The sequence below is a fragment of the Bos mutus genome, chromosome 1, assembly GCF_027580195.1.
Source record: "Bos mutus isolate GX-2022 chromosome 1, NWIPB_WYAK_1.1, whole genome shotgun sequence".
Classification (NCBI taxonomy): domain Eukaryota; kingdom Metazoa; phylum Chordata; class Mammalia; order Artiodactyla; family Bovidae; genus Bos; species Bos mutus.
The window spans coordinates 100,393,928-100,409,891 of NC_091617.1; the positions used below are offsets into that span (position 1 = coordinate 100,393,928).

The 15,964-nt window shown below is 33.6% G+C and overlaps 1 protein-coding gene across 1 annotated transcript in view; it reads left to right on the top strand.

Moving 5' to 3' along the window:
• Nucleotides 1-777: 777 nt before the first annotated feature.
• BCHE (butyrylcholinesterase) overlaps nt 778-15,964 on the top strand; it is a 79,781-nt gene continuing 64,594 nt past the window's right edge. Inside the window, exons 1-2 of the mRNA XM_005895334.2 lie at nt 778-897; nt 7,253-8,777. Of these exons, the coding sequence (XP_005895396.1) occupies nt 783-897; nt 7,253-8,777 (1,640 nt within the window). The 5' untranslated portion in view covers nt 778-782. The remainder of the gene's footprint in view (nt 898-7,252; nt 8,778-15,964) is intronic.

The window sequence follows — 15,964 nt, forward strand, 5'->3', positions numbered from 1 at the left end:
GTATAGTGATGAATGTTCATTCTATTTTATTTTCCTCGTCTCAAGCAGAAATTTTGTGGCTTCTTACAACACTTGACTGACTGCAGGGTCCCCAATTAGGAAATTATCAAAGCTGATATCTGTATGATTTACCACATTCATTCATTGATAAAACTAGTCTTTTGATTTTCATAGTTTTACCAGAATAGTTTCCTATTTAATTTTTTACACTTCTTTATAACTATATGTGAAGAAGGAAATGGCAACCAACTCCAGAACTCTTGCTTGGAGAATCCCATAGACAGAGGGGCCTGGCAGCCTACAGTCCATGGGGTGGCAAAAGTGAGTGGGACGCAACTGAGGGACTAAACAATAGTAACACAGCTAAGTGCTTGACACAGATTGAAGGTACAACAATTTCAACAACATTTCTTTAAAGCAACATATATATATTTAAATCAAAATCAGCATGAGAAAAATGTAGATTCCATAAAGGAGAATAAAACCTTAAAAGTTCTGGAGGTGTTTAAAAAGAAAATGAAAACAAACGATTAAAAAAGAAAAAAAAAACCCTGTGTATTTTCTGTTCAATTTCAGTATCTGCTCTGTAGCTTTCTTTTTCTTCACTCTAGATGAGTGCCTGCAATCTTAAAACACGACTCCGGTAATACTTTTGTAAATGAATCACTACAGCATTCATACAATTAGCCTCTGAACAGATGTCAGAAAGTAAAGATTGGCTGCTTCTAGATCAAGTTGCCGCTGCCAACTCTCGCGAGCTTTGTCAGTAACTGTTGATTGTAATGTCAGTGCAGTCCAATTTACAGGCTGGAGCAGCAGCTGCATACTGCATTTCCCTGAAGTATTATATGATTTCCACTCCTTGCAAACTTTATCATCTTTGTTGCAGTGAGTCGGGTAAGTTGCTCTGAATTTACGTCTTCCTGTAGAGATGGAAGTTACCCTGAAGCTCATTCTGTAAGAGGAATGTGATCCCTTCACGTGTTTGTTATGCCCCGTTGGTGCTCTGTGGGAGGCAGTCATTGGAAATGGGACAGATGAAGGGAGCAGCCACATACATCAAACCTTCTGATTATTCAGGGAACACAGACTGAGTCCACTTAACTGCTTAGGAAACAATGAATTTGTTCAACTTTGTATAAAGGACCATAGCACTTAATGGGATCACTGCAATGTATGTTCCTAATCCACCCTCTAAGGGAAAACATTTTATGCTGTGTTTTACATTTAAATGCTCTGTTTGGTGAATGTCTCCTTAAAAGAGTAACAAAAGTGTTTATTGACCAATCTTACTGTCTATTTTTTTCTTTTTTTAAAGTGGTTTGAAATGAATAGTTCTCTTATTGTCTGGTTTTACAGAGTACTTAGCATTTTGCCATTTGAAACTTTAGCAAAATCAATTTGCAAAAGAAAGGTCTAAGTTTGTTTTGTATAAAAGGAAATATCTACTTCTTGATTTGATTTACAAACTTTTGTCTAGTTTGCCCTGTTTATTCTTTTTCTAATATGTGTATTTACAGAAAAGTGTTTTACATTTGCTGTTATTTAGAAATAATAGCAAATGCACACTTTCTGCTCATCCTATAATTTTGTAAATCTACCTTTATTTTGATATCAATTCTTATTTCACCAGAGGATTTAGCATTGAGTTTTTATAAAACAATATGAATGATTAAAAGTGAACTGAAATGTGAACAAAATTATTTCACTATTTATGATTTCTATTTGTAATTTAAAAGAAAATAAAGTTATTCCTTCCAACTTTTTATGAATATATTGAATAATAATAAACTCAGGAGTTACTGTTACTAGTCTGTATAATGCCTTCCATAATATGAGCTATCTCATAGCTATGATAAATATAATTATATGTCACTTATGTAGTTATTAAGGATAAGCATTAGGTTTTAAAGAATTATTTTTACTTTAAATGACAACCTTTGGAATTCTCTGTGTGTTTGAAATAGAGTGGTCTTTTGGATGCAAATTCAATTTCTAATTGAATTTGCAAGGTTCTGTTTTGTTCTCCTAGACATATTATTGTCCTTAGTTTTTTAATTATAAGAAAATATTTGGTGAAACTCCAACTAAAAATCTTAATATATTTATTTGAAACAAAAATTTGTAATATATAGTGGAACTATACATAACATTGTTCTGTAATTTCCAAGTCTCCTGTAAATGTGTTAGCATATTTTCAGAATTAAAAAAAATAAAAAAGAAAGCTAAAAAAAGAAAATATAGGGATCTACTCCATATTTCAGCTTTTCAAATATAAGCAAATGATATCTTATTTACAGATTTAATTTATGCTTTGATTTATTTCTTGGTAACAATGAATAATGCATGCTTAAATTATATGTCTTCATTTTAATGCTTTCTTGCCAAAATCTGCTCATTCTTATCAAAACTGAACGGTTCCAAATGGAGAATTATAAATGAATAGATGTCAACCTAAGAACAGATTGAACTTTGTAAGAAGACCCAAGATATCTAATATTAAATGTTCAAATTATTCACACAATAAAAAGTTTGTAAAATGTTTTCCTCCTTGAGGAGAGTTATAGATCTGTGTTTCATACCTAATATAGTGTCTTCTATCTATACATCCTTTTAGTGTCTATTGGGTATCTGAAGGATCCCTGGAAGACAATGCTGTAGTTTATAAACAGACTTCCTCAATTCCCCGCTTCACTTAGCCTACAACAAAACAAGCTTTTTAGGTTTGATATAAAGGCTCAGTTGTTTTAATTGGACTATCTACATTTTAGTGGCCCTTGTTCTAGATCATATTATCTAGATGGCTCTTTTCCTACCATTTTAACAGTCTTTATTTTTATATAGAAGTATACATTCTACTAAAACTTTCTTAAAAAGACAAGAAAACTACATTCAGCGAAAACTATTAACAGGTTTTGCTTGACCATTCTTTAATAAGTCCTTGACTGCCCCATTATTTAGAAAATTTGGTTGATATCCAATTATGACAAATATATGGCAAATAAACAGCTTTTTATACCAATAATTTTATTATACTCATATCTTATACCATTGAATATTTTTAAAACTAGTCAAGGAATTTTGATACTACTTTCAAAATTGAATTAAAAATGCAAAAAGAAGAAAATACATTTTTAATTTTGAAAGTTTTTTTTTTTCTTAAGTTGAGAATAATTTCCCCAAATTGCCAGTAGATTTTGATATCCTGGAGCATTTGATAAACTTGGAACACTATAGTATTCATTATTTTCCAGGTTTGTCTCCCTCCTCACTCCCATCAATTTTCTTTTGCAATTCCAAACAAAACTAATGCCTTTAATCAAGTATTAAATATTATTACAATAAATTAGTTGATTTAAACTGAGTATTTCTAAATTCATTTACTCAGTTGTCCTTGGTATGAAAATTTACCCCATTCTTTGTGATAAACATGTTATGTGTTCTCAGAATTTAAATTGTTTAATGTACCAGTAGTCAATTTGCAACAGAATTTATAGGATGAAATAAATGAAATTTTGTTGAATAATTATTAATAAACACTTAGAGATACAGAGCAATAACATTTTTTAATCTCCTTTGTCTACTTTTTGATTGCTTATCATGTGATAATGTATATTAAAAACATAAACATCTCTTAATGGTAAAACTACAGTGCAGCATTTAGACTAGAAAATACTAGATTATGAAAAAAAAATTATTCTTACTTAAATAAAGGACTGCAGTGGCTCAGCAGTAAAAAATCCTCCTGCAATGCAGGAGACCCAGAGTTCAGTCCCTGGGTTGGGAAGATCCCCTGGAGGACGGCATGGCAACCCACTCTAGTATTCTTGTCTGGAGAACCCCATGGACTGAGGAGCCTGGCAGGCTACAGTTCATAGGGTCACAAAGAGTTGGACATGACTGAAGTGACTTAGCATGCATGCAAATAAATATAAACATATTAGCCTACACTAATAATGAGTATGCAAATAGAAGCATATGTTCATGCTAAAACCTAGATTTAATAATATAGTATTTAAAATTATTCCAACAGGTTAACACCAAGGTGAATTAGAATTATATTACCATTCTTGCTACAAACACAAGCTTATATGATTGAATGTTACTAATTACATTATTTACAATTACAAGGTGTAAGTACTTATATTAGTAATACCAAGGTGGTGACTCATAGATATCACTGTTGAAAAAGAAAGATTATTACTCATATAAATCATATTATATAACATTAAGTTCTACTTAGCACAAAATATAAATAAAAGCATGCAAGTACTTATATAAATCAATTAAGTGACATGGAATGTTATTACAACCTTTTAGATGTTATAGCAGCCTTTCATAATACATGCAATGAATATTATTACATTTATTAATTACATACAAAAACAAAATATGTTGGTAGTAATTTTATATTCGCTATGGAATAAAATTAATAAACAATAGAATGAAAGTTTGAAAACTGTCAGGAACCAAAAATTATCAGGATCTGTTATATGGTTTATGTAAAACCAAACAAAAAGAATACAATCTTTATTAGACTTAGTAGAGATTGATTGAGCTAGGCCAAATGCCTACCTCCAATTTAGAAGAAATGTCTTAGGATTTATCAGAAGGGGGAAAAAATAAAACTGTAGTATGTGTTAGCAGTATCTCTAAAACTCCTAACTCTCTGAAATATAAAATTTTATTAGAGTCAAATTTGCTACTGCTGCTGCTATTTAGTCATTAAGTTGTGTCCAACTCTTTGTGACCCAATGGACTGTAGCCTCCCAGGTTCCTCTGTCCATGGGATTTCCCAGGTGATAATATTGGAATAGGTTGCCATTTCCTTCTACAGGGGATATTCCTGACCCAGGGATTGAACCAAGGCTCCTGAATTGGCGGGCAAATTCTTTACCACTGAGCCATCAGAGAAGCCTCAAGTGTCAAATTTACAGGCATCTTTATATTACCATGCTGTTGCTGCTGCTGCTGCTAAGTCGCTTCAGTCGTGTCTGACTCTGTGCGACCCCATAGATGGAGCCCACCAGGCTCCCCCATCCCTGGGATTCTCCAGGCAAGAACACTGGAGTGGATTGCCGTTTCTTTCTCCAATGCATGAAAGTGAAAAGTGAAAGTGAAGTCGCTCAGTTGTGTCCGACTCGGCGACCCCATGGACCGTAGCCTACCAGGCTCCTCTGTCCATGGTATTTTACAGGCAAAAGTATATACCATGACATTATATTTATTATTTTTATAAAAAATTATATTTAATTTGATTATAATATCTAAATTTCATAATAGAATATATATAGTGTTAAAATATTATATACTTCAAAATATTTTATTGGTAATAACAGAGTCATTTATTTCAAAATTGAGAGCATAAAAAATCTCATGGCTTAATTTTTTAAAGCCTTACTATTATAGCAATCATTATGTATAAATATATATGTGTATGTAGGCATAAACATGCAGATATAAGTAGAATTAGAGATAAATATATTTATAGACATAGCCATAATCATAGACAAAGAGACAGAGATAGCAGTAGAAATGGATATACATCTATAAGTACTGTACATTGAACAAAGTAGTGTATACAGTGGATTAGTTTATTCATATATTTTGGGGGATCAAAAAATACCTGTTGGTTACTAGCTGTCCTGTGAGCAGTGGTGAATGAGGCTCATTAACTGTGAGGATCATAGATCTAAGACAGTTATCTTAATAGGTAGTGCCTAAATCACTGCCTTCTAAGACAATCTAAAATTTAAGAAAAAAAATAAAAAATCTAATACAAATTCTCAGTGCTCACAGGATTAGTTTCATGGACACATAGTTTGGATTTATTATTACACTCTCAAAACATAATGAAGAAAACATTTTGTACATGTATGGAACTTTGCTATTGTTTTATGGATGAGAATCAGTGTTTGTATTTGACAATTTTAATCAGATTTTCTTTTTTTTCTCAGTTGTATAAAGATATTAGTTCTTTCAGATGATATCTGCATTACATTTTTCTATCCTTTGTCACTTAGAGTTTCAGAATGTGATTTAAATTTTTTTATTGAAAAGAAACTCAACTGTGCATTATGAATTTTAAATAAAACTTTGATTTCCCCAAATGTTCTTTTCATATTATTAAATAAATATTATTTCATGAAATGTCAAATAGTGATGATTTGGTAGGTATCAAAGATTACTTTTGCTTCCCCCACTTTTTCCAGTAATTCCTTAATTTTAATCTTCTGATTTTACTGTCCACTACCAAAATATAAGCAAATCTGACCATGCTAACACATTTAACCTCCCTAGTTGCATATGCTTTAATAAATTAACAGATTAAGACATGTATTGAGTCATCTCTGAGTGTAAAATTTCTTCTAAATTGATTTCTTCATCCACACATTACATTATCAGTCAGTCTCTTCATTGACAATATAATTTAGGTAGAAAAACCCTTCATGGTTATTCAGTTCCAAAGGACTGGTATATATCCAGTCTTCTCTATCTATTTCTGGTAGACCTTTATAGTGGTAGAAGATTTGTTTGTTTTCACAATTTGTAGGATTAATGGCAGCTACTGCATTTTTTTTGTTACTTAACATTTTATGAATTGCTTGTCCAAATTCTCTTCTGACCTTACATTATCCTTATGCTTGTACAGAGGAAAAAACCACTAAGGCAAAAAGGACCCCAGATGGGACTGTGGAAACAGAAAAAGACAGTAATAGGTCTGAAGATCCTTAGAGTTTCTTCACCTACTTCACAGCTCTGTCAAGAGCCAGTCAGCCATGATTAGAACTGTATATATATTCCAGAGAATATGTGAGCTTGTATTTCTTCCTCTAACCAAGGTAGAAATTTAATCTACTATATCTGTCATTAATAGACTGCCACTTAATGCCTGGTAAAATTGTATATATATATATATATACACACACATATATATACACACACACACACGTATGCCTTGGATGAATTTTCTCCTTAAAATACTAAATCTCTCTTTCTTACAGAGGTTTGTAAATTAATCTCTTCAAATTGAAATCATTTCTTTTTCCATTTCCATTTCACTCATTTCTTTCCTAAATTGAAAACTGAAATATGTCCAACCATTTTCTATTGTTTGTAGCAGTAACAGATTAATTAGTTTTCATAATTTACAGGATTAATAAGAACTGCTAAATTTTAGTTAATTATCATCAATAAAATATAACATTAGATGCATGAAGCTGTTAAAACTTCCTGCTTACCTCTCTTGCAGAAACCAATATGCAGAGCCGGAGTACAGTCATATACATCAGATTTGTCTTGTGGTTCCTTCTGCTCTGGGTACTCTTTGAGAAGTCACACACTGAAGAAGACATCATAATTACCACCAAGAATGGAAAAGTCAGGGGGATGCACTTGCCAGTACTTGGTGGCACAGTAACAGCCTTTCTTGGAATCCCGTATGCACAGCCACCTCTTGGTAGACTACGATTCAAAAAGCCACAATCTTTGACCAAGTGGCCTGATATTTGGAATGCCACAAAATATGCAAATTCTTGTTATCAGAACACAGATCAAAGTTTTCCAGGCTTCCTTGGTTCAGAGATGTGGAACCCAAACACTGACCTCAGTGAAGACTGTTTATATCTAAATGTGTGGATTCCAACACCTAAACCAAAAAATGCTACTGTAATGATATGGATCTACGGTGGTAGTTTTCAGACTGGAACATCATCTTTGCATGTTTATGATGGCAAGTTTCTGGCACGGGTTGAAAGAGTTATTGTGGTTTCAATGAACTATAGAGTGGGTGCCCTCGGATTCTTAGCTTTACCAGGAAATCCTGAGGCACCAGGGAATGTTGGTCTATTTGATCAACAGTTGGCTCTTCAGTGGGTCCAAAAAAACATAGCAGCCTTTGGTGGAAATCCTAAAAGTGTAACTCTCTTTGGAGAAAGTGCAGGAGCAGCTTCAGTTAGCCTTCATTTACTTTCTCCTGAAAGCCACCCATTGTTTACCAGAGCTATTCTGCAAAGTGGATCCTCTAATGCTCCTTGGGCAGTGACATCTCGTTATGAAGCTAGGAACAGAACATTGACTTTAGCTAAATTTATTGGTTGCTCTAGAGAAAATGACACTGAGATAATCAAATGCCTTCGAAATAAAGATCCCCAGGAGATTCTTCGTCATGAAGTGTTTGTTGTCCCCTATGGTACACTCTTATCAGTAAATTTTGGTCCCACTGTGGATGGTGATTTTCTCACTGACATGCCAGACACACTACTCCAACTTGGACAGTTCAAAAAAACCCAGATCTTGGTGGGTGTTAATAAAGATGAAGGGACAGCATTTTTAGTATATGGTGCTCCTGGCTTCAGCAAAGATAACAATAGTATTATAACCAGAAAAGAATTTCAAGAAGGTTTAAAAATATTTTTTCCAGGAGTGAGTGAGTTTGGAAAGGAATCGATCCTTTTCCACTACATGGACTGGTTAGATGATCAGAGAGCTGAAAAGTACCGTGAGGCCTTGGATGATGTTGTTGGGGATTATAATATTATATGTCCTGCTTTGGAGTTCACCAAAAAGTTCTCAGATATGGGAAACAATGCCTTTTTCTACTACTTCGAGCACCGATCCTCCAAACTCCCTTGGCCAGAATGGATGGGAGTGATGCATGGTTATGAGATCGAATTTGTTTTTGGTTTGCCACTGGAAAGAAGAGTTAATTACACAAAAGCTGAGGAAATTTTTAGTAGATCCATTATGAAACGTTGGGCAAATTTTGCAAAATATGGGTAAGTGCCAATTTTTGTAATTGTTCTTGTTTGTTTTGTTTTGCTTAGCTTTGCATGTTCCCCAGTGTAGACTTCATTCAAGGTACAGAAACATTTTGATTATTTATTCTCTTCACACCTTAAGCTGGTTTTGTTTTTCATTATTTAGTACATTTCATTTCCTTGCATCAGAGTGCTTAAAAGAAATAATCAAAGGACTTTTATGAAAAATATTTTCTGATTTCATTTCCAAAGCAGCATAAAGTACTTTAACAACGTTCCCCAAAGTTTGTATGGAACTAGATGTCCACCTTGCGAACAAGATGTCCACCTTGTCAAGTGCTTTTCAGCCTAAAAGTTCACAGTGTTCACATGTTTAAGAAGGAGCAGGAATATCTCTCTTTTGCTCATGCTCTTCAGCAGTGGTACACTGTTACCTGATACACAAAGAAAGACATACCATCACAGGAAAATCAAAGGGCAGGATGGTATTAAGGTTGGTCCTCACATTACTCAAAATACAGAATTTGACATTTTATCAACGTTTTTTATTCCCTAATATGTTTGTTCAGAGGTTTTAGGTAACCTTGGTTGAACAAGAGCTGCAAGGCTCATCTTGTTTAGCTAAGCTGCTTTCCACTTGAGTAGTCACAAGGGTGACATTACATAATAAGAGATGCTACAAAAGAACATATTTTCCCTCATATGTTATAAATATTGTGATATTATCTCTTCAATAGTCAGAGAAAAAATGCTCTTTTAATATCAATATATTTTCTATTTTTTAATACTTCATGTGTATAAAAAATAAGGATTTTGTAATAATATGTAACCTCAAATTGAATTTTCTACACCGAAAATTTGTATCAGTGCGAATAACCAAAAAAATAAAAATTGGGGCATCTCTTTTTCTGAAAAATGCTTACAGAAACTCACAAACTGATTGATGCATTAATCCAATTTGTCATCCTATCTTTATAATCAAAAAGAATTTGGGGAATGATTTTCTTTCTGGTTTTATTTTCCATCCTCCATTTGGTTTGTTTTTCATGTTATTTTTTAACTTTACAATATTGTATTGGTTTTGCCATATATCAAAATGAATCCACCACAGGTATGCATGTGTTCCCCATCCTGAACCCTCCTCCCTCCTTCCTCCCCATACCATCCCTCTGGGTCGTCCCAGTGCACCAGCCCCAAGCGTCCAGTATCGTGCATCGAACCTTGGAATTTATTGTGTTGATGCTTCATGTTATTGTAGGTATCTTTCTACAAAGTATCTGTATTTTATAACTCCTCTCAAAATGTTTAGACACTTATTCACTGTATATAAGGCTAAAACTCTTCCATCTGGCATTAAGATGCTTCTCTAACCTTGCTACAACCCATTCTCCTCAGTACCTGTTTCTTTGGTAGAGGAATTATCACAAGAATATCAAAGATTTCAAGTTTAACTATACCTTAGAACCTGTTCTTGCTGTGTGCCCTGTTTAGAAAATTTACCTCTCTCCTTTTTAATGACACAAGTCCTACTATTCTGTTGTTTTGACTAATTACATGTTTCCTACAGGGTAACTTTAATTCTAAGAGTTGTAATTGCTTCAGACCTGTTTTACACTCCCAGAGAAACCATTGACAGTCATATATCTAAATGCTATCTTTCATTTTATTCTGAGCCTCCTAAACTAGACTAAGAACTAACTTCTTGATAGAGAAGTTATGGTTTTATTGAATACTTATTGAAGTACTGACATTGGTATATGTCCCACTTTACAAATATTTAGATTCAGTAAGAACAAGTTAAACTTTTTTTTAAGATATGTAAGCTATTATCTGTAGCTCTACAATATATTACACCTTCTCAACATCAGCCTAAATTTCTGCTTAACAAGGAACATCTTATTTCTAGAGCTGCTTTAGAATTATGTATATTTCATTCTGTTCTCTCCCTCAAGGCTTTAATCCACATTAAATCACTTGAATATGTTTTTAATTCTGTCTGACAATTCTAGAGATTATAAATAATTTAGGGGAACTATTAAGGTAATTTAAGGGAAACATCAACATTTCTTCAAAATATTGATGCCTATAATTTTTAAAAGACTTATATCTTACATGTTTAAATCATCAAGAAATATATATTTTCTTATTTCACAATGGAGAACACTGAGAACGAGGTGAAGTATCTATGGCAAATGAGTGCAACAGGTCAAAGAAGAGAATATTTGATAATTAATGGAATAAAAGATTGTTTAATCCTAATTTACTTCTATGATTAGCATATTTTAATAGGGAATAAATGAATATTGAAAAAATTTTATTGTAATAGTAAATTCACATGAACAAGATTAAAACCATAAAGATTAAAGTAAACTTTTTAGTGTAGTTCAGTCATAGATACCATTCAGCAAGATACCAATTTAACCAGTGAGTTTCTTTATAGTCCATGCTTGCACAATTGGACAGAGATGATAATATGTCATATGCATTGAGATTTGACTTGATGGAAAACATAATGTTAATCTCCTGGTGTGCACTATATTTTTTCAAAGTATACCTATGTAATAAATACAGAAGCTTAGAATGATTAAATAAACTCCATGGTAACAAAGTTGGTTTAAGTGTCAGGTTGGGAAATCTACTCACATTCATTTGCCCACAAACATGATGTTTGATGTTCTCTTCCCAGGGAGATGCTCCCCCTTGGTTTGCCTCCACTCCCCATACCAAGGACATTTAACAGTATCTGGAGTTACTTTTTATTTTTTTAAATTTTATTTTATTTTTAAACTTTACGTAATTGTATTAGTTTTGCCAAATATCAAAATGAATTCGCCACAGGTATACATGTGTTCCCCATCCTGAACCCTCCTCCCTCCTCCCTCCCCATACCATCCCTCTGGGTCATCCCAGTGCTCTAGCCCCAAGCATCCAGTATCGTGCATCGATCCTGGACCGGCATCTCGTTTCATACATATTTTACTTGTTTCAATGCCATTCTCCCAAATCTTCCCACCCTCTCCCTCTCCCACAGAGTCCATAAGACTGTTCTACACATCAGTGTCTCTTTTGCTGTCTCGTACACAGGGTTATTGTTACCATCTTTCTAAATTCCATATATATGCGTTAGTATACTATATTGGTGTTTTTCCTTCTGGCTTACTTCACTCTGTATAATAGGCTCCAGTTTCATCCACCTCATTAGAACTGATTCAAATGTGTTCTTTTTAATGGCTGAGTAATACTCCACTGTGTATATGTACCACTGCTTTCTTATCCATTCATCTGCTGATGGACATCTAGGTTGCTTCCATGTCCTGGCTATTATAAACAGTGCTGCGATGAACATTGGGGTACACGTGTCTCTTTCCCTTCTGGTTTCCTCAGTGTGTATGCCCAGCAGTGGGATTGCTGGATCATAAGGCAGTTCTATTTCCAGTTTTTTAAGGAATCTCCACACTGTTCTCCATAGTGGCTGTACTAGTTTGCATTCCCACCAACAGTGTAAGAGGGTTCCATTTTCTCCACACCCTCTCCAGCATTTATTATTTGTAGACTTTTGGATCGCAGCCATTCTGACTGATGTGAAATGGAGTTATTTTTGAGTATCACTTCTGGAACTGGGGTGGGCTACTAGCTATATAGAGGCCAGGGATGCTGCTAAACTTCTTACAATGCTCAGGATAGTCCCCCAGCAACAAATTATGCATTCCAAATGTCAGTAATGCCTAGATTGGGAAACTGCAGATTTTTACTCCCATATAACCCCAAAATCACATACAAAGAAAGTAAAAAGTAGAAATAAGAGTTGTAATTATCATTCAGGAAAGTGAATTTTCAAGTACATGGTTCATAAAATGTTTTGATGCCTTTTTCTCCTTAAAGAATGTTTAGTATATGTTCTATTTCTTATTAGGACTAAGTTCAAAATAATTTTGAACTTTTCTTTGTGGTATTTTATTTTCCCAATGGGTTGTTTAGTAGTCTTTTATTTAACTTTCAGCTATTTGTATGATTTCTAGATAGTTTGTTGTGGATTTCTAATTTAATTCAGTTCTAGTTAGAGACTCTACTCAAGATTTCCGTTTTGAAATATATTGAGAATTATTTTATGACCCAGGTATGATTCATATGGGTGATTATTTTATGTGCTCTTGAAAAGAATGCCTGTTATTACTTGGTATGATTAATTAATTAGTAAATTAATTAATTCATGGTTTCTCAGGTCTTCTAATGTTTTTGTCTACTTATTTTAAATACTGAGAGAAGGGTACTAACATCTTTCACTATAATTGTGATTCTGTTTATTTCTCCACTTAATTCTACTAATTTTTCTTTTACTATTTTAAATTTATACTATTAACTCCGTGCACATTTAGGATTATGTATTCCTGATTAGTTGACTTTTATCATTTTGAAATGTCTCTGTCCTGAAATTGACTTTGCCTAATATTAAGATAGATACATCAAGTTTCTCACGCTATGTTTGCACAATATATTTTGTTCCATCCTTTTACTCTAACTCATCTAATTAAAAAAAAAAAAAGAAACCTTTCTTAGATTTAGCATGATTAACCCAATTGGCATTTAGTATAATTATCAATGTGTTTTGTTTAAATCTACCATCTTGCTATTTTTAATCCATCCTTCTTATTGCTCCTTTGCAACTCTTTCCTCTTTAATGTTTATGCTGTTGTATTTTTTATGGATGTTTAGTTTGTCTTTAATTTTTTCCCCAGTGTTTGTTTTAACACTAAAATTGTTTCACTTATAACTATCTACTTAGAGTTAATACTGACCTGCTTTGCTGACATTTCCCACTTTCTAAACAATTCATGCTTCCTATTTTCCATTTCACTCTTAACTACTTCACAACTGTAAGAAATTAGCAATAAAGTTTCATGTATTCTCCTCATTTTTTATATTGTCCTATGTTTATGGAATATATAATATAAAATATCTCTTAAAATTGTATTTGTTTCTTACAAGTTATATTCATGTAAATTCATAAAATAAAAAGCATAGTCTTTTATGTTTACTTGTGTGTTTAGTGGGGTTTCCCTGGTGGCTCAGATGGTAAAGAATCTACCTGCAATTTAGAAGACCTGTATTCCATCACTGGGTTGAGGAGATTTGGAGAATGAAATGGCAGTCCACTCCAGGATTCTTGCCTGGAAATTTCTGTGGGCATATATCATTTCCAGTGTTCTTGACCCTTCCTATGGATTCTAATTGTCATCTGGAATTTTTTTCCTTTGTGCTAAAAAACATCCTTTAGAATTTCTCATTGGCAGTTTGAATAGTTACAAATTCTCTCAACATTTTTTTTTTTAATCTGAAGATACCTTTATTTTCCTTCGATTGAATGAATTTTTTTTTAAAGATAGATTTCTGGTTTAATCTTTTTTTTTTCTTTTTTTTTCCATCAGTTTAAAGATATGTCCCATTATCTTCTTGTCTCTACAGTTCTGATGTAAAGTGGACCTTTATTTGTATGATTGCCCTCTCTATACAATGTAAAAAATTTTTTTCTCTGGTTGATTTCAAAGTTTCCTCTTTATCTTTGGTTTCAATTGTTTATCCATGGTATTTCCAAGAATGATTTCTTTGTCTAGGGATTTTGTCTTGTTTTGTTTTTGTCTGATGTTTGCTAAGCTTAGTAATTTTTAATATCACATTTGAGAAACTTTGTATCAGTATTCCATCATATATTATTTCTGCCCCAGTCTCACTCTCATCTCCTTCTAGAACTCCGATTATACATGCACTAGATTATTAAATTTTGTCCCGCAGGTCACTAAGCTTCTGTTGCCTTTTCTTCAGATTTGCAAATTAGATACATTTTAAAATTTTCTTTACAAGCTCAATGACTCTTTTTGTATCATCTCCAATCTGTGATTGAAGGTAACCAATGAATTTTTTATTTCACTTATTTTAGTTTTCAGATTGAATTTTTTTCAGTAGTTTCATTATTTTGCTGAGTTCCTCCCTGTTTTCTATTTAGTTATTATTCTTTAAGTTCCTGAACATATTTAAAATAGCTGCTTTAAGTTGCTCATTCAATATCTAGTTGATGGGTTCATGTACTGTTTTCCTGTTTCTTTGCATGTCTAGAAATTTTCACATTTGTACTAGACTTTGTGGATGATGCAGCAGAAATTCTATATTATTTTAGTCTTCTCTGAAGAATATATATTTCCACTGAATGATGGTTGTTTGTTTTTAATTTTACCAGACAGTTCAATTAAGAGATGTGTATGTACTTCAATTTGTCTGAAGTATGTGTAGACTTGGTTTTATATTTTGAGTGAATCCATGAAAGGTCCAAAATATTTTATAGACTCTTTAAGTTGGCAGAACTTAAACTAATGTCTTTTTTCACTGAAGATGTAATAGTTACTTGTTTTGTGTCTATTAGAGTGGAGTTAGTGCTTCCCATTGGTGCAGTGGTAAAGAATACGCCTGCCAATGCAGGAGATGCGAGATACGCAGGTTCAATCTTCTGGGTCAGGAAGATCCCTTGGAATAAGAAACGGCAACCCATTCCAGTCTTGCTGCCTGGAGAATCCCATGGACAGAGGAGCCTGGCAGGCTACAGTGCATGGGGTTGCAAAGAGCCGGACATGACTGAGCACACACATACACCATGGTAGAGATAGACTGGGTCTCCTTAATCTGAAGTTATGGCCTTCCACTCAGCTGGCCTGCATATTAATGAGATGAAAGCAAAGTGTTGACAACATTATACTAGTTATTCACTCTCCAGCTGTCCCATCTCTTCTGCTTTCAGCCATGCAGTCTCTTCTCTCTTTTCCCAGTCTCTCATGTACTTGCTCTGAATATATTCAGCCCAGGCCTCAGCCAAAGACGTGCAGGGAGACCTGTCCCACAGATTCTAGCTACTTCAATACCCCAGAATTCTTATTTCTGTTTTTTAGCCTCAGTGAAGCTACTGTACTCTGCTTAGGTTCAAGCTCCCTGCATCTTCGATAGCCAGTTATCTTCATGTGAGTAACCACAGTAAACATGGCCTCACCTTGAAGTACCTCTTCTCTCAAATAACATAGACTTGTGTTGCCTGTTATCCAGTTCCTGAAACTCGTCATTTTATTGTTTTGTTTTTTGCTTTTGGCCCAGTATATACTTGTTTATGGTGGGACAGTTAATCCAGTTTCAATTATTCCATCATGGGTGACAATGAAAGCCCA